The 20,250-nt window shown below is 49.6% G+C and overlaps 1 protein-coding gene across 2 annotated transcripts in view; it reads right to left on the bottom strand.

The window, feature by feature from the left end:
* DOCK1 (dedicator of cytokinesis 1) overlaps positions 1-20,250 on the bottom strand; it is a 535,081-nt gene that overhangs the window by 337,046 nt on the left and 177,785 nt on the right. For both annotated transcript variants that reach the window (XM_047760279.1, XM_047760280.1), the window contains exons 24-25: positions 9,311-9,381; positions 6,037-6,143 (exon numbers count right to left, since the gene is read on the bottom strand). In XM_047760279.1, coding sequence (XP_047616235.1) covers positions 6,037-6,143; positions 9,311-9,381 — 178 coding nt within the window. The remainder of the gene's footprint in view (positions 1-6,036; positions 6,144-9,310; positions 9,382-20,250) is intronic.

Here is a 20,250-nt window from a genome sequence, read left to right as displayed (position 1 = left end):
AGATTTTAGAGGGCTGCTGTAACTAATGTTTCCACCATTAAAAAGGAGAGTTTCACTCTGCTTGATAACTGGAAGAATCATTCACCTTGAAAATAAGAATGAGGAAAATAATTGAAGCTCTGCAGGCTGACATGTTTAAGAAGCTCTGTGTTGTTCAAAAATGGAGCACAAGTGAAGTTTGATGAGGCTGATCAACACGGACTAAAGGACCGCATTTGTTATATTGAAGGAAAGAGCCACAGGAATGGCCAGAGAAAGAGGATGGCACTGTTCCCATTCCTGCTCACGGCTAGATTCCAACGATTAGGGGAAAAAACTAAGCAAACAAACAAAGGGCTCTCAATGACGAGTAAGCTTAAACCAAAGAAATCTACCAAGAGCATCACACGAAGCTACTCTCAAGACTACAGACAAACTGTGTTGCCACAAAGTTTTCAAAGCTTTACTTTCCACATCTTACACTATCCTGCTTATGACACAGGGTAAATATACACTAAGCCCTAAAGGAAATCTGTCAACTGCTCTGGTCACTTCCCTCTGAGAACATGGAAAAATTAGATCTTAAAAAGCAAGGCGATTCAGTGTTAACTGGAATGAGCTTGGCCAAGGTCTCGGGTTCAGAACAGCGTCAGAAAGGAGCCCATGTGGGTAAGAGCACATCCTCCACTTCAACTCAAAAGCTTCTTGCAAGGATGTCTGATGCCCTTGACAGATTTAAAAGTTAATGCTATCCAGGTGGATTTCTTTTATTCCAATTTCCCTAACAGGAATGTCAGACATTTTTATGGGCATAAATCCTAAACCGGGGTGTCCTAGTGTTGCTTTTAACTTAATTACATTGAAACTTTTCCTTTCTATAATAGGATGTAAGCTTTAATTGTTCCAGCTTTTGTCAGATATGTGGGCAACAATGTAATCACATGGGAACAAAGCTACAAATGTACAAATTATGAAGCTTTGACCTTTCCGTCTCTTTGTAACTTGCTTTGAAAATCTGCTCACTCCAGGCTGAAGATTATATGCAAGAGTCATCCTTGGGTGAAGCATATAATCTATTTAACCAGCTTTCAAGTAGTCAAGTCACATCTGGAGACCATGCTCGGGCCATTACGGCCCATTCATTGGCTGTCAGCGCACAGCATGCTAAGGAGTCTGGGTCGTGCACCTCAGCCGGGGAGCGGAAGCCTCAACAGCCAAGGTGATGCCAGGCACCAGCCTGGGGACCAGCCTCTCTGCACATCCTCCTCTCTCTAACAGTGCCACTCACTCCTGGAATATAGGCACATATTTGAGAAGAGAGCCTCACGAAATACTGCCAAGGCTGCGATTTTCCTCAGACTATCTGGGGGAGGAACACAGATAAAAACAAGATTGACTGAGACTTAGCTTTTGAAGCCCAGCAAGCAGGACACAGGCATTCATGACACGCTTCTCATTTGCCTGTATGTTTTTTGGTTTTTGTTTTTTTCTTAAGGCCACGCCTGCGGCATATGGAACTTTCCAGGCCAGGGGTAAAATGGGAGGTGCAACTGCTGGCCTATGCCACAGCCACAGCAACACGAGATCTGGGCCAGCTTGTGGCAACACAGGATCCTTAACCCACTGAGCAAGGCCTGGGATCAAAGCCGCATCCTCATGGATACCAGTCAGGTTCTTAACCCTCTGTGCCACAGGGGGAACTCCTCCTGTGTGCTTAAAACCTTCCACAATTTTAAAACTGTCTTGAGTCCAGGAACAGGGTGGAACTGTCTCCTCCCTGACTTCAACTTTCCACTAAACAAGGGAAAAATAAAACTCAGAGCAAAAATGAAATTAAAAATTAAACTATGACCTTCTGTATCTTAAGCCTCTCAAGACTGGTCCTTCTCTCCTTAAGCTACTCCCCCTCCAAGACACCTTCTTCCTGCTCCATGATCAAGAAGCCATTCAGAGAAAGAGCCAGCTTCCCCGTGGGAACACAAGACCTCACCCCCACTTGGATCAGGTGAACTACCTCTGCATGTAGCTGGGCACGCTTCCGTCTCAGCGCCACTCCCTGATTAAACAAGGGCTGGATCTGTGATCACATAATACCTTTCGATGTTTGGTCCAGGTCTGCCTTCCTTCATCTCATATTTGACAGGCTGATGCCCTCTACAAGGAGGGTGCAGCCTGCCACTTTTCTACTGAATCCTCAACCATGAAGAGACGTGGCTAACATTTTTCTTGAATGTGCATTAAATGCTGAGGCCAAATCTCAGTACTGCCCGTATATTAATCTTCAAGACAAAAAACCAACAAGGGGCAGCCAGAGAACATGAAACCTGGAGGGTCGCTTCTCCAAGGTCACTGCAGGTGACAGAGACAGGATTTGAATCCAGGCAATCTGACCATAAAGCCCACAGACAGCCTTAATCCTCTCATGTGCTGCTGGCCCTCATCACAGAAAAGGGGGTCAGAACTAGATGGTTCCTTATTAACGAGGAAGTAAAATCATGTATAGGAGACGGGATGGGATGCAAGGCTGTCATTCAGTTTATTTTTTAATCAAAGCAAAGGGAGGGACACGGGTACTTCAAGAAAAGGCTGATGCGACGGACACCCAAGCATGCACGCCGAGGGGCGACAAGTTGGGCTGGGGCACTGGATGTCTGCTAGTGGGTCACAGTATGGCCAGGTCTGGGCTTCAGCTTCTGAGGAGCCTTCTCCTATCTGGGGGAGATGCTTGCATGATGAGCTCCGCTTCCCAGTCTCAAAGCCAGAACTCAAATCCACAGCCACCCTTGCAACTACAACACCAACTATGTTCCAGGATCTGCCGAGGAGGCATGACCTCTTAAGATGGCCACTGGCCATGAGCAATGGGAAAGACAGCTCCCTAAAGAAGCCCCATTTCCTTCGGACCAGAGTGAAGGCTGTACAGGCAGCAGGCATTGCAAGGTCCCGATTCAGAAGGAGCAGTGTGCAGCTGGTACAGCTGTGAACAGATGGCAGTGACAGCAGCCCTGGCGGCCACACAGGTTGGGACCAAACACAACGCTCTTTGCCAAAAGACACATCTCCTGCTGTAAGCGGACAAACTCAGCTGAATGCAACCTCAGTTTCCACGTAAGAGGGCAGAAGAGGAGCAAGACAGAGCCACCCAGGGTCCTGTAAGCTTCGGCAGGCTGGACCCAAACCCGGCAAGCAAAGGCTTTCCTGCAGAGGAGCAAAATACCTCTGGACCCCCTCCCAGCCTCAGCGCACCCCGATCAGCTTGCCTATTCCTACCCAAGAGAGGCTCTTAAAACTATGGGATACCTTTGATACTGGAGGGTGGTGGGAAGAACTGTTTTACAGCAAAGCGACTGAGTCTCTTCTACGAGTGAAGCAACAGACATGCTGATGAGCAGAGATGCCCCGGAGCCCAAAAGACGAAGTGGAAGAGCCAGACAGGGGTGCACTATGACCGCGTCCCCCCGAGAACGCTCACAGAGACCCGGCCACTTTGGTACCTTGTGCAGCTAAATCGAGTTACCACACGTTCTAAAAATCTAGACACAAAGGGTGTTCATTGACTGATGCCCCTGGGATCACGAAAGAGGACACGGGCCACTACGTTTTTTACAAATTAACAAGAAATGGAACAAAGCAAGAAAACCAGCGCCATCATATCTCCTCAGAAAATGGCTTGGCTTTAAATATTTACACCACACGTGGCACAGAGTGTTTTACAGAAGTAATGACATTTTCCTGAGAACAGACTAACCGGAAGATTTGCACTGATAAGTCTTTCCCGACAAGGAGGTAAGACGGCTGAGCTGTCTGGGCAACTTGGAAGAAGCAGGGAGCTTGCAGATGAGAAAAATCAGGGCTGTGCTTGCTCTCTTTACTCAGAAGCATTCTTAAAACTCAAAGCCTATAAATGGGGCCATTTTCACATTGGACAATGCATTCCGAAATGCTTCCAGGCAGCCAGGAAGCATCTGGAAGGACATATGAGCTGCTGATCATGGCTTAGACAGTGTCTACTGAGTGCACGACCCTGGAGTTGCTTGTAAAACTTGAAGAGTCTGGCTAATTTTAGCTCACTTAGTCCATCATAATTTTGGATTCATATATTTCCCCTGATCTCATTTACCGTGGTGGGTGCAAGGACCCGCTAGCATTAAGTTCCAACCTCTGTAATATCTAGAAAGATACTAAGTTGATAATTCCAAAACATCAAATAACCTGGTAACTCCTAATCAAACAAGCCTAAGCATTTGCATGCTGTATACGTCCAAGACAGAACTTGAGGCGGTCTATATGGTAAAAGACTTTTAGAACAAGAATGAAACGGAAATGGGGCGGGTTAAAAGGAACCGCCATCGCCAAACACCTAGGCTGATGTGATTCCCTATTATAAATACTAAGTTTGCCTTCAAGCTATCTACTAGCTAAAGAGCTAAGTTCCCATGGAAGAAAATATTTCCTTGAAATATATTCGTAAAAGAAGATTTACTTTAAATCTTTTTAATTGAACTCATTCTGCCTGAGGTCCTCACTCAAAGGCATCTTATTCACATGGCATGCGGAGCAAAGTTTTGCAACAGAAATTTTGAAATCCATGTACTATCACCTCAAGGGTACTAGATGAACACTCGGTAAAAGCCAAGCACCATGAGTCCATTGAGAGCTGTTACGTTTGGACAACTGTTGACACAGTGAAGGCACTAGAGGTGGTAGTGGTGACCGTGGTGGCGGTGGGATGTGTGTTTGTGGGTCTTGGGACTGGAGGGTTAGAAGAGGTAGGAGTCGCCTACCCAACAAGACCCAGATGTAAAACGTTCAGGGGATTTTACTTGCAGTGGCATAAAGGTTTAGTCCATATGGGAACACACAGCGAAGCAGTGTCCCCACGCATCCCCCCCAGCATCACGCTCCCCCCTGAGCCCCACTGCGTCCCCAGCGGTCAGAAGGCACCTCGAACATGAGCAGTATAGGGACCGTCAGGATTTCTGCCTTAAAGGAGACTCATGTGCTCTGAGGCCCAAGCAATGGCAACAACAGACTTTCTTTGCTTCAAGTGAGAAATAGGAAGGGCGACGGATGTCTGTTTGCAAGGCCTGCAGAAAGCCGCTCACGTCTTTGATGCGCTTCCTCGGGAAGAATACCCCCACCCCAAAGAAGTCCTAGCGGCTTCCCTTGGCATCAGCCTTAGCTGTGAGGGGAGATGCCAATGAATTTTAGAAAGAACTAAGATTAAAAACGCAGGGTAGTCCAGGTGGGACAAACGACCCATCCAGACACACGTGAGCGCTTGAGAGGGACCTCCCAGGCCTGAGCTGTTCCATTCCTGAAACTCTACCAGGCTTGGAGACAAAAGAAAATGAATGGAGAAGTCCAACATCTGGACACAGGTGGCACAGAAAAAAATCGACGCCTCTCCGTCAGAATGTCACTCAACTGTCTTCATGTCTGTCTCTGAGAAAGGCGGTGGAATTAGGCAAAGGTTTTAAGCTTTTGATAAAACATCTTGACAAGTGTAAAACAGTAATTCAATCTGTCCAAATAGAAAGTGATTAATTAAAAGGGTACGGCGATAATGCGTGGAAATTTAAGGTGTTCTCAAGACGAATGCGTGGAGGAATCACTGAAATTCTTATTCTTCTGAGAAGGGTTGGAAGAATCCCTGTCACAGAATGCAAAGTTCAGGCTGAGCCAGAACTGTTGCTTCTAAATATAAAGAAAATTTGACATTTTCCATTGCAATCATGGAAGCCAGTGATTGCCTCCCCAGGATAGACCATCACACATCCTAAGGGCTACAATGTACGCTGATTATCCTCGGAGCTTCGGTATGCGCCTAAACTACAAACTCCGAGGCTACGCCTTCATTTCCCAATGATCTATGCCTGCAGTGTATGTCCGTTACCATTCTCTGCAAAGACGTCCGTCTCCCTGCCTTCTAATGGACTTGTCTTAATTGGTGGCAACCTCCCCACTCCTCTGACAGAGGAAGAGAAGATTCAGAAGGGCAGGGTCTACAGACAACGACCAATGGGACCATCTGAAGATTCTCAGGGTTCCACTCACCATGCTGTGTGAAGAGGTCACTGTGAATTATTTCAATCAAGCAGTATAGCTTCTGAATGGTCAGCAAACCCATGGGAACATTTAGGATGAAGTCAGTAAACATTTTGCTATAAAAGGAAAAACACAAGGGGAAGCGTTTAAGGCTAGACGGCAAAATGATCCAATGGGATACAAGACAGTACCGAGCTGCAAGCTCAATCAACAGCCATTAAGTGCCACCAGGATGCTGGATGAGGCCCATGACACACCATGGGCCAAAAACCGCATCCAAAAGCATGATGCTTTAAAATGCTGGGTTTCACTTCACACCCACTACAATGGTGAAGAGGTCAAAGGACAGCCAGTAGCGAGTGTTGGCTAGTATGCGAAGAAACTGGACCCTCACACCATGCTGGTGGGAATGCAAGATGGTGTGGCCCCTTTGGAAAACTGTTTGGCAGGTCCTCCAGTTGTTACACAGAGTTAACATGTGACCTGGCATTTCCATCCTAAGTAGGTACCCGAGGAGTTCCCATTGTGGCTCAATGCTTAATGAATCCAACTAGGAACCATGAGGTCATGGGTTCGATCCCTGGCCTCGCTCGGTGGGTTAAGGATCCTGCGTTGCCGTGAGCCGTGGTGTAGGTCACAGACGAAGCTCGGATCTGGCGTTGCTGTGGCTCTGGCGTAGGCGGGTGGCTGCAGCTCCGATGAGACCCCTAGCCTGGAAACCTCCATGTGCCACAGATGCGACCCTAGAAAAGACAAAACAAAACAAAAAAACTAAGTATGTACCCAAAAGAAATGAAAATAGACATCCACCCAAAACCTTGTACATGAATTACAGCAGCGCTCTAATTCGTAACACTCGAAAAGTGGAAAATCCCAAGTGTCCATCAGCTGACGAATGGAGGAAAGAGCGTAGTCCATAAGCAGACGATTCATCCATAACCAGGACAGGGGACACTGACTCATCAAGCGAGGCTACCTACGTGAAAGATGCCGATCACAGAAGGCTACACGTTGTGTGATGCCACTTACATGAAGTGCCCTGAAAAGGCAAGTCTACACCTACAGAAAGTGCAGGAGTGGATGCCCAGGCTGGGGAGGCAGCGGGGGAATGACTGTCAATGGGCAAGAGTCACTGTCCCTAGAGCGACACCAGGGTTCTAACGGGAAAGGACAGTCATGATGCAGACACGTTCTTCACGACTGTGGGAAAACAGGATGTCTGCAGGGCAGGAGCTGACTCTAAAGTTAAGAGGGTAACATGTGGAGTTGTTCAGGGGTGTATGGGTGTGTATGGGTGTGTGTGTGTGTGTGTGTGTGTGTGTGTGTGTGCACTGCACACATAAGGTGACTAAAAGGAGCCAGGCCCTCGTGGAGCTTGAGTTATTCTCCTCTGTGATTCTCTTCGGTGGCATCAAAACATGAATCAATTTTCTAAACCGGGAAAAACACATCCATGGTTTGCAATGTCCTTTTTAACAAATCAATGGAGAAGCTGTTCATGAGGACGCCCGTGTGCAGAAGGAGCCAAAAGGCCCAAGAGTAGGGGGGACTGGTCCTGGGGAGGGTCTTCCTTGGACCTCCAAGCACCAAGTGCAAGCCCCAGTCGTGAACACAGACGCCACCGCTCTGAGGGAGGTCCTGGTCCCTGCGCCCCACGGACAGGCCCAGAGGAGGGCCACAGCGCCCCCCGCAGCTGCCCCATGTCCTCTGGCTCCCCAGATCTGAGCTCCTCCAACAGGGGCCTTCCCAGGAAGCATCGTTAAAGCCAGATGGCTGTATAGCACAGGGAATGGTGTGTGACTGGGTCACTTTGCTGTACAACCGAGATAGAACATTGTAAATCAACTATATTTGAATTTAAATATATATATACATAAATAAATTTTAAAAGCCAAAACAAAAACAAACAAAAAAACAAAACGGCTGGGCCCCTCCCCCCATCTCTAACTGGAGATCTGGGCCAGAAGCCAAGATGCAGCAAGGCCCCCGGGGCCGCTGCCACTGCCCTTTCGTGGACCACGGTCTGGGAGCCTCGCAGGGACCCCGGAGGGCAGCCACAGGCCTGCCTCTTCCTCCGGTCCTCAGGTAGGGCCCCCGAAGCTCTGACCAGCATCATCAATGCCTGGGAGCAGAAAATAAAGACGTCCACGCAAGACACTTAATGCTTAGGTGCCTCAGACACATGATGACTCGGGGGGAGAGCAGCTCCCCATGAGCCCCTCGCCTCTCACTTCCAGGGCATGAGTGTCCGATGGGACATAAAGTACAGGAAGGGTGACCAGTTTTCATTCAGGTTCACCACCCGAGGGACAGATGGCCCTCTGCTAGGCTTTAGGCGGCTCTTCTGCCTGCTCAGGTGGTGGCATCACCTACGGACAGTTTATCGAGTCCAGTGTTAAATCACAAGCCAAACAAGGAACAGACTCTGAGCCTGGACATCTGGGGTCACAGAGGCCAGGCACCCACTTGCTCACGGGGCTGTTAGACACACTTGTGTGGAAACAGCTACAACTGGGCTTGGACAGAGAGGGTGGCAAAGTCGGAAGGGAGCAGTCCACACCCGGCCTGAGCGCTTGGGCTGAAAGCCGAGGTCCAACTGCCCAGAGTTTTGCTTTGTTGGTCTTCTGTCTTACTCCCAGGTGAGGGGACAACACGTGGGCGCTCGGCCTGAGGCTCACGGCCCGAGGGCAAGACACACATGGGAAAGCTCCCGTGTCCAAAACTCAAACCGCACAGCCCTGCACGTTGAATGTTAAACTCCCAAGGATACAGGATGTCAGGTTTGTATTATATAAACATGAGGCTATAAATAATCCACGCCCCCACTTCACAGCCTCAGCTGCAGCACGTGGAAGTTCCCAGGGCCAGGGGTCAAGTCAGAGCGGCAGCTGCAGGCCTGCGTCACAGCCACAGCAACACCGGCTCCGAGCCACATCTTCGACCGAGGCCGAAGCTTTGTGGCAACATCGGATCCTTAACCCACTGAGCAAGGCCAGGGGTGGACCCCGCATCTCAGGGACACCATGTGGTTCTCAAGCAGCCGGGCCACAACAGGAACTCCCTAAACAACCTTCTAAAGAAAACACTGGACTGTGGGCAGACAATGCCTTTTCCCCATAAGACATAAGTAGCAAAGCGTCCCTGACACCTCCTCTAGAATCCATGGTCCAGGGCACTGACCGATGCGGACACGAGACGGACCCCGAGCCTCTCATTAACTGAGAGGCTGAAAAGGGGGCCAAGCCTGGTGCAGGGGACGCCTTGGCCTTGGCGGCTTCCTTACCTGAGCTCTTTGGGATCAAACACCAATTTCACATCGTTGACGATAGTTGGCAAGTATTTCAGTGCTGCCCCCTGCAAACCAAGAACAAAGAAGCAAGCTGAGCCCAGTGCGGCCAAAGGTTAATACGACGGTGTAATTACTAGGAAGACCCGCACACGGGACGGGCTGGGGATTTGAGATGGAAATGCTCGAAAATTAGGTTGTGATGATGGTTGTGCAACTAGAAATACAATAAAATTCACGAATTATTGTTCACAATTAAACAATGAAAACTGCAAAGGAAAAGAGAACCACACGCACCAAGAAGACAAAGGCCACACTTCCTACGTGAGACGCTGACCTTTAAACACAGTGAGAAAAGAGGGGAAAAAAGGCCTCCGATCCACAAACAAGGGAGATTTGTCCCCCGGTGATCCTGACACAAAACAACAACAGTAATATTAACAGAAGCCAAGACGCCTCGCTTGCTCACCCACTGCCTGGCGGGTGCTAAGCTCTCATGAGATTTTCCCCTTAACCCTAAGGATGTTGGAGCGAATAAAGACGGGCGCCTCAGGAATCTTCCTCCATCCAATCCACTGCAGCTCTATCGCATTCAACGAGAAGAGGGACTGCCTTTGTTCCAATCTCAAAATGATCTCCTGTACATCTCTTACCTTGAAATCACTTTCCTCTGTGGTAACGTTATCTCCTATATTCATGTTCTGTATCTTCTACAAATCCTACACTTTCAAAAACTAGAGTGATGGTAAGACCGATAGGCCCTCGTACAGGCTCTATTATGTAACACTGTGCTTGGACCCGTGTATATGTTATCTTTCATTCCAACAGCCCTCGTACAGGGAGTGAGCTGTGTTGGAAGGCCAGGAAACTGACAATGGAGATGTTAATTACTTTGCCCTGGCTCACAGCTAATACAGAACCGAGCGAGAATTAAAATTCAGTTTGGTGGGAAGCCAGAGCCTTAACCCCCTCATTGTACCTGGCTGGGAAAAGGTCTTGGCGTTCAAGGGTTCTGACCCTGGCCGAGGGCCCCGTCTGCCTCTAAGTAACCCCTTTCCCAGGCTGGGTCCCCCCCCTCCTCCCTGAATGAAATGGAAGAAAATAACACTCATGTGAAATACCTCTAGGGGCTGCAATAAAGCTCAAAATCTAATTGAAAAGACAACTGGATAACATCATGAACACTGGAAAATAACCCACCTATTACAGAAAGACTTGTTAGCGCTGTTTTCCAAGAGCAAGTAGGCAGAAACCCACCTTAAACAGGATACATTGAATATATGTGGTCGCTTGAGTTGCAGCAAAGAGACAAAGGCTCGCCTCCCCCAGCACCCAATGAAATTCCTTCCACACCTCACACCCTACATAAAAATTCATTCTAAATGGATCATAGATCTTATACCCTTTTTCTCTGTCTTTTTAAGGCTGCGGCCATGGCGTACAGAGGTTCCCAGACGAGGGACTGAATCAGAGCTGCAGCTGCCAGTCTACACCGCAGCCACAGCAATGCCAGATCCAAGCCACATCTGCGACCTACACCACAGCTCACGGCAATGCCAGACCCTTAACCCACTGAGCAGGGCCGGGGATGGAACCCGTGTCCTCATGGCTACTAGTCAGGTTCATTACCCCTGAGCCACAACAGGAACTCTCAGAGCTTACATTCCTAAAACTATAAAACTTCTAGAAGATACTTCTGACTTTGAGCCAAGGAAAGACTTCTTTGATATGACCCCAAAAGCGTAATCTGTAAAAGAAAAAACCTGATCAATTTCACTTCATCCAAATAAAGAACTTGGGCTCTTCAAAAGGATTTCTGCTGAGATAACAAAAGAGGAGCCTCGGACCAGGAGAAAATAATTGCAAATCACATATCCGACAAAGATCCGTACCCGCCCTGTACAAAGAATTCCTAAAGCTCGATAATAAGAAAGCAATCTTCCCCCAAAACGGGCCAAAGGCTTGAAACTACACTTTTTCCTAAGACAGATGAATGGTAAGTAAGCACGTGAAAGACACTCAGTGTCAATGGTCACCAGAAAAACGCAAATTAAAACCACAGTGAGATACCACTAACATCTGTTAGGATTGCTAAAAGGAAAAAAACAAACAAACAAAAAACCTGAAAAACCCGATCATACCAAGTGCTATTTGCAGATGCTACTGGTCAGAATGCAAAATGGGATTCGCAACTCTGGAAAAATACTCCGAAATGCAAACCAAGGTTCACACAAATCCATGTTTCAGAAAATTTACCATTATTTTTAATTGTCAAAAACTGGAACCTCGGGAGTTCCCAGGTGGCCTCAAGGCTAAGGATCTGGCATTGTCCCTGCTGTGGCTCAGGCTCCATCCCTGGCCTGGGAACTTTCCCACTGTCAAGGGAGGGGCCTCAAAAAATAGAACCTAATTGTTCCTCAAGAGGTGAATCCATACAGTGAAACACAACTCAGCAAGAACAGTAAAAACAAAACAAAACTGGAGTTCCCGTCATGGTGCAGAGGAAACGAATCCGACCAGGAACCATAAGGTTGTGGGTTCAATCCCTGACCTGGCTCAGTGGATTAAGGATACGACATTGCTGTGAGCTGTGTTGCAGGTCACGGGCGCAGCTTGGATCTGGCATGGCTGTGGCTGTGGTGGAGGCCGGCAGCTATAGCTCTGATTGGACCCCTAGCCTGGGAAACTCCATAGGCCATGAGTGTGGCCCTACAAAGACAAAAAAAAAAAAAAAAAAAGGCAATAAACAAACAAAAAAAAAACAAGGCCTTACTACACACAACCTGGAAAGACCTTAAATGCATTCTGAGATGTAAAACAAGACAAACTCAAAGCTACACATGGATGATTCCATTTTTAAAATATTCCAGAAAAGGCAAAACTAGAGAGACGGTGAACACATCAGCGGGTTCCGGGAGGTAGAGGCTGGGGGAGGGTTTGTCCGGAGTCAGGGATGGAGGAATGTGGGGTCGGTTGGTGGAACTCTTCTGTGTGACTGTACACTAACTACACCCAAGTTTTTCTGTGGGTGCATCTTTCTAGGGCCACTCCTTCGGCATAAGGAGGTTCCCAGGCTAGGGGTCGAATCGGAGCTGCCTCCACCACAGCCACAGCAACGCAGGAGCCGAGCCGAGTCTGCAACCTACACCACAGCTCATGGCAACGCCGGATCCTTAACCCACTGAGCAAGGCCAGGGATGGAACCCGTGTCCTCATGGATGCTCGCCAGATTCCTTTCCAATCAGCCACGATGGGAACTCCTCCACCTTAATTTTTTTAATGAGTAAAAACATATCACCTGGAGGATAGGCATGGAAAAACGCCTGAGAGGCTGACAGGCGCCAGTCCCATCTCTGGTGCCTGAGGATCTCAGTGGTCAGATTCAAGTCACTTCAGGCGAGTTCAGCTTTCCTAAGGTGTCACCTGGGAGCACTCTGGACCTGCCGGACACTTTCCCAGTGCTCCGCTCTGGCGCCAGTCAGTCCCCAGGACGGCACGCGGGAGGGGTCTCTCACCAGCCCCTTCGACAGGCGAGGAGGTAGAGGCACAAGTGAAGTCACTGGCTGATCTGAGGCCAGTCCGTCCACCTCCAAGGGAAACCAGCACACTCGGCCTCCCCCCAGACCTCGGTGCTCCACGTTCGAGGTGAGGAAGGAGAGGTGAGCAGTGTGCCGGTAGCGCCCCCTGCAGACAGAATCGCGGCTCCGTCCCCAGGCGGCGACCCCCCACCCTCAGTGCGGGGCACATCAGAGGAGCCCAGACGCCTGCACCGACAACTTTGGAAAAGAACCTTAACTGGAAACAATTTCCTTCCAGTGTCCAAAGTTCTGCTTCAGGGACCTCAGAGCTGCTTTGAAAAACTAAAAAATATTTATTGTGACACTTGACGATAAGCATTTGCACAGCTGACTGCTCGGGCGCCAAAGTGTCCTGTCTGGTTTGTGATGTGGTCCTGAGGGCGAGGATGCAGCGGGATTGCACGTTTCATCCTGTACCCGACAAGGTGGCGTGTGCCTGGAGCAGCGTGAAAAATGCCGCCTCGCAAGGACACAGAGCAGCAAACAAGACAGGCCTGGGTGGCCCACCCTCTGCTCACCGCCCGGACCCCACCCGCCGGGCCCTGCGTTAAGCGGGCAGCCTGCACTCCAGAGCAGGGCCAGGGCGCCCCCACCCAATGCCAAGGTAATGCCCACAGAGGGTTCTCCCGCTGCGACACCCAAAGGCCGGCAGACTCGGGACTCGGCTTCCCTGACCCACATCCTGGGGATGTCATGTCTTGTACCTCCTCGGGGTTAGACCCGAGAGGAAGCACAAACCCACATCGGTTCTGGATAACGTGACAAGGACAGAGACATGATGAAGCGAAGGCGGGGGCGCCTCCCGTACCCCATCTCCAGCTCTGTTCTCGGCGGTCCTGGGCTCCTCTCTGTCCCCACAGTGACCATCTCAGCCTTTCTCTGCTCTCTGCCAGCCCGGGACCTCACCCCTGCCCCACTCAGCTCACCTCCTACTTCAGGGCAAACCAAGCATCAGGAGAACAGGCTTGGCAGCACTGCCCACACTCAAGCCAGAACAAGGCTCTGCCCATTGCCTCCAGGGGGCTCCTACCTGCTGGGCTCAGCCCCTTCCCCACCATCTGCTCAAGCACTTCCTGCGGTTTCTTTTTCGTTTTTGCTCTTTAGGGCCGCACCTGTGGCATATGGAGCTTCCCAGGCTAGGCGTCGAATCAGAGTTACAGCTGCTGGCCGACACCACAGCCACAGCAATGCGGGATCCGAGCTGCATCTGCGACCTGCACCACAGCTCATGGCAGCTGGATCCTTAACCCACTGAGCGAGGCCAGGGATCGAACCTGCATCCCCATGGATACCAGTTGGGTGTGTTACCACTGAGCCAGGAAGGAAACGCCTCCTGCATTTTCCATACCAGCCTCTGCAGGTGCCCCACTGTCACCACAGCTGCCCCCTCCCCTCCACACCTGAGCCCATGCCCAGCTCTCACCTACAACCACCCCTGAGCCCCAGGCTGCCCACCCAGCTCCCCTGCACAGACAGTTCCCAAGCTGTGGGCTCAGCCCGGTGGGCGTCCACTGCACAGCACCCACCCCTGGCGTCCGCGGCCTGCCCTGGCCTCTACCATGGCTCCATTCGTGCCAAGGGCACACTGACTCCAGGCCTTCTCTCAGGGGACCCCCCGTGGCATCCAGGAGCCTCACTCCCATAGCAGTTAGCTTCCTCTATCCCCAACCCCTCCCTTCAAGGCAGGGGTCCTTTGGGTCCTTCTAGATGGCTCTCCCCCCATCCCAGCCCTCAGGAAGCCCCGCTGCAGGTAGCTTCGTACGGCAAGTGCCTGTGTCCCAGGTCCTGGCCCCTGGGCTTTCTCTCACACCCCACTGGGCTCCTGGATGCTCCAGAGATGCTGCAACCACCCCCGGCCTCCCAGGAGCCCCCCCGGCCGCAGCCTCAGGCTGGATGCTCTGTCTTACCCACAACTGGCTTCTTCTCTTGTAATTAAATGTGTTTCTTATTGGGGTGTAGCTGACACACAATGTGGAATCACTTTCTGCCGTCCCGCAAAGGGACCCAACCCCACATATATATACACATTCTCTTTCTCATTATCTTCCCTCACATTCTGTCCCAGGGGATTGGGTAGAGTGCCCTGGGCTGTACAGCAGGACCTCTTTGCCCATCCACTCCAAAGGTCACAGTTTGCATTTACTAGCCCCAAACTCCCCGTGCATCCCACTCCCCACCCCACTCAGGCAACCACTTGTCTGTAATCTACGTCCCTGAGTCTCTTCCTGGTTTGTAGACAGGTTCCTTTGTGCCATATTTTAGGTCCCACCCCACAACACGCGTCTGACCAATCACAGAGGCCGGTGGCTCCTCCTATTCGGGCCCCCCGCCCACCACCGCTTCGAGCCCCTCCTCCATCGCTACAGGCTCCCCACCTGGCCAAGGCCGCTTCTGTCTCCCACCGGCGGGGCCCTCCTCTGGGGACCCGGGCCTGACACCGAGCATCCTCAGAGGCCCCGGCTCGCCCGTCGTTGTCCCTGTTGGTGGCCTCCACTCGCTGGTGCGCGACCCTCTCACCTGCGGGAGCCTCTTCCAGTTTCCCACGTGCTCCCAGCCCCCTCTGCCAGCTCCTGGGCTCTGCCCACCCTGGCTCACTGCCCACCACCCCCACTCCTGTCTGCACCCCCAAACACTCAAGCCTTAGCTCAGCTATCATCTTCCTCAGGACACAGGAACTCCGGGTTGAGCACCGAGAAGTCGTACTGCAGCAGGCTGCGTGTCTCTAACCAAAGACCAGGGCCCTGCGGCGTGGCCAGGCCTGTTCCTTCTCAACGGTGGCCCTCAGGCCCGGCCGAGGACCTGGACACAGCAGGACCTCTGTGGCTCCCTGACAGAATCACCTCTTAATCGTCAAGAGACTCTCCACCTCTCTGCTTCCCACCCGCAGAAATCGGCCTCATTAGCTGAGAGACACAACAGCCTCCCCGCCAGGCTGACGAGCAGCCAGAGAGGCAGGGGGAGGCCGGGTCCCCCTGCTGCAGCCTGATGCTCCTGAGAACAAACATGCCTTCGCCCCCTCTCCTCAGGGGACAGCCAGCGCTGCCGGCCTCGGACACTGGTTATTTAATGACAGACTCAAGTGTTTTGGTCTGTTCCTGCCCACCGGAAAAAGCTCCAGATCCTTCCGAGGAGGCAGGCGGCTTCTCTGAATTCCGCTCTCTTTCAAGGGCAAGGGGCTGCTGCTTCAAGAGCTTAGCAAGATGCTGGAGTTTCCCACTGCGGCTCAGCGGGTTAAGAATCCAACTCGTATCCATGAGGATGCAGGTTCAATCCCTGGCCCTGCTCAGCAGGTTAAGGATCTGGCATTGCTGTGGCTGTGGTGTAGGCCGTGGGCCCCCCAACCCCCAAGAAGACCCCCCGTGACGGGCCCAGCCAGGAACAGAGAGGAGTACCTGGAGGAATTTAGATGAAGTCAGTGTTTTCAGCTTTGTTTCTGCGCCCCCTGTTTTTTAAGTATAGTTGAGGTTATCAAATCCGTGTTTGCCTTCCTTCAGATTTGACTTTAAATTGACCTGAATTCATGTCATGGCAGCTTACGTCCCAGCCGGCGTTTCTCCTTGAACCTGGTAAGGCTTTCATCTGTCCAGCTGAGGGTGGACAGAGTCAGTACGAGATGCACAGGTACGAGGACCCACTGACAGGCTGAGGACCTCACACACTCAGACACACAACGACGTTAGGTAAAATTAAAATCTCCACCAAAACCAGTAGGGCTCCCCACCACCGAGCAGGGACTGAAAGACAGCAAAGCCACCGAGCCACACAAGGGACTAAGTTAGTGGCGAGCTATTTCTACTTATATTAAACGGTAGGCGAGTTGGCGAGTATCCCTCTTAATATGGGGCTCATCCCTTAATATCCAGGCAATCAAGAACTCATGGCATCCACATGATCCAGAAACCCCACTCTTTCTTGAAATCCAGAGAAAACAATAACTCAACAAGATACCTGCACCCCAATGTTCACTGCAGCACTATTCACAACAGCCAAGACAAGGAAGCAACCTAAATGTCCATCGACAGATGAATGGATAAAGAAGATAGGGTTTATATACACAATGGACTATATACTGAGCCATTAAAAAAAAAAATGAAATGATGCCATTTGCAGCAACATGGATGGACCAGAGATGATCATACTACGTAAAGTCAGAGAGAGACAAACATCATATCGTATCTCTTCTATGCGGAATCTACAAAGAATGATCCAAAAGAACTTCTTCATGAAACAGAAACAGACTCACAGACGTAGAAAACAAACCTATGGTGACCCAAGGGGACGAGGGGGGGAAAAATGAGGAGCATGGGATTCATAGGTACGTACTACTGAATACAAAAGAGGTAAACAACAGGGACCCATGCCTAGAAAAGGGAACGGTACTCAGCATCTCGTAATCACCTATAAGGGGAAGAACCTGAAAAAGAAGAGATATGTAATATATACATTATGTATATATATATATAACGGAGCCACTCTGCTGTGTACCTGAAACTAACACAACATTGTAAGTCAACTATACATCAACTTAAAAAGCCTCATGATATCCAGCGACCATGAGGCAATGGCAGGAAAGAGAGGTCAGAACTGAATCCCATGGGCAAAAAAAAAAAAACAACAACATTCTAAAGAGAAAAAAAATGAACCACATAAAAGAATTATGAAACAGCAAAAAAAAAAAAACAGTAAAAGTTTAACTGCTGAAATAATTCAGGTTAAAGAAATTAAATGAATTTTATACTCTTCTCTAAGCAAATTTAATTGTCATGCGTCTCATGAGAATGCCAACTTAATCCAAACTGTAAAACAACACCAAAAAATGCACTTTCCATCCGGTGTCGGTTTAATGCTGTAAAGTGTCTCTCTGGCTAAAAATATTACTACTGATGATGATTAATAGACACTATTTTAGGGTAAAGTTCAGGTTACATTATTCAGTATAATTATTTTAATTAAATCCATTAGCATATCTTTATATAAGATTACAAGAGCTATCGATGATACAAAATAAGTCGTTCTTGAATAATGTATGAAGCAATTATTAATTTACATATTTCTCCAGAAAACCCATATTAAAATGATGCCGTTTGGAGGTTTTTGGCTAAAATATATATATGGTCCACAAATTCTCCTTTCAGACTTAAATGCTCCATCTTTGGAAGACAGAAAAAGAGACTCAGAAGAACCAGAGCGCCTGGATACAGGACGCTGTACCAAGACCAGTTCAGCCGACGGGTGTCGCTGCACCGGAGCGCGTGTCTTTCCTGGGGAATGAATGAAACAGAGCAGATGGCTGGATACAATGGTTCCATGCAGCCAGAGAATGGAAAAGCAGGGCCCTTTGGAGAGGCTCAAGGATGTGACGCTCTGAGCCACACGGCTGGGCATGTAGGAATCCAGAACCAAAAGAAAGGGGATGACAGCGACTGCTTCCGTTCATTACACCTTATTAAAAAAAAGCCTACCTACAATTTCTGCCTCTTAAATCTAAAAACACCTCTTCTCTTTCTATCCCGGCTTCCTTTAAGCAGAATTGGGTCTTTCAAACAGCACTCCCTATATCTTCATCACCAACGCTATTGTTCCTTCAATCCCAAGGGACGATTTAGCAGTTGGAGGAAACCATTCCCCTGTGTAGGTTGTTTTTTTTTTTTGTCTTTTTGCCTTTTCTAGGGCAGCTCCCACGGCATATGGAGGTTCCAAGGCCAGGGGTCAAATTGGTGCTGTAGCCACCAGCCTACGCCGGAGCCCCAGCAATGTGGGATCCCAGCCTCGTCTGCGACCTACACCACAGCTCATGGCAACACCAGATCCTTAACCCACTGGGCAAGGCCAGAGATCGAACCCGCAACCTCGCCAGATTCGTTAACCACTGGGCCACGACGGGAACTCCTCCTCTGTGCAGTTTTATGTTTAGCTATCCTAAGTCCAAACCAAAAAGTTAATGAGAAAAGTACAAACGTACGAAGTTTTACGTTCTTTAGAGACTCCAGTGCAAGGACCTATCCTTAAAAGTCAATATGTTACAGTCAACAATCATGAAATGAAAAGACGGGGAATATATCACTAACCATTAGGGCTAATTAACCTCAACAAGAGGTCACCTCACACCCCCCAAGACGGCTGCTATCAAAACCAACAACCGAAAGTAACAGGTGTGGGACAAGACGCTGGAGCCCCTGTGCACTCCTTATGGGAGTGATGGGAACGCTAACGGTAGAGCCACTGAGGAAGACAGCATGGAGGTTCCTCAGAAAATGAAACAGAGCTACCAGACGACCCGCCATTCCACTTCTGGGTGTTTATTCAAAAGAACTGGAACGAAGATCTTTTTTTTTTTTTGTCTTTTTGAGGGCTGCACCTGTGGCATATGGAGATTCCCAGGTGAGGGGTCTAATCAGAGCTGTAGCCACTGGCCTACGGCACAGCCACAGCCACACCAGATCCCAGCTGCATCTGCTACCTACAGCACAGCTCTTGGCAATGCCGGATCCTTAACCCACTGAGCAAGGCCAGGGATCGAACCCGCAACCTCATGGTTCCTAGTCTGATTTGTTTCCGCTTCGCCATGATGGGAACTCCAGAATTAGGATCTTGAAGATGCAAGGGCACACCTCTCCTGACGGCAGCTCTACTGGAAGCAAAGCAAATGCCCATCAATGGACGAATTATTCATATAGAAAATGTGATCCAGACACACAATGGAATGTGATTCAGCCTCAAAAAAGAAGGCAATTCTGACATCTGCTACTACAGAGATAAACGTTGAGGACACTGTACTAACAGAAACAAGCCAGTACAAAAAGACACGGACTGTAGGATTCCTCGGACACTAAAGTAGCCAAAGGCATTGAGACCAAAAGTAGGATTGTGGCTGCCGGGGGAGAGGGGTGGGGACTGGTTTTTAATGGAGGCAGAGATTTTGCAAGTTTTGCAAAATGAAAACCTCCTAGAGATCTAGTGAATACAGTTAACAGTACTGAACCGTACACTTTGAAACTTTTTTCTTTTTTTTTGGTCTTTTTAGGGCCATATCCACAGTACACGGGAGGTTCCAGGCTAGGGGTCCAATTGGAGCTGTAGCTGCTGGCCTACACCACAGCCACAGCAACGTGGGATCCAAGCCGTGTCTGCGACCTACACCACAGCTCATGGCAACGGCAGATCCTTAACCCACTGAGCGAGGCCAGGGAGCCAACCTGAGTCCGCATGGATACTAGTCGGGTTCGTTAACCACTGAGCCACAACGGAAACTCCCACTTTGAATCTTTTGATAGTAAGTGTTATGTTCTGTGGTTTTACCACAATTAAAAACAAGTAGATAAGTAGACAAACATCAGGTGTGCCTTTCTTGGAGAATAT

The sequence above is a fragment of the Phacochoerus africanus genome, chromosome 15 (genome assembly GCF_016906955.1).
Source record: "Phacochoerus africanus isolate WHEZ1 chromosome 15, ROS_Pafr_v1, whole genome shotgun sequence".
NCBI classification, from domain to species: Eukaryota; Metazoa; Chordata; class Mammalia; order Artiodactyla; family Suidae; genus Phacochoerus; species Phacochoerus africanus.
This window is presented reverse-complemented; position numbering and strand designations above follow the sequence as displayed.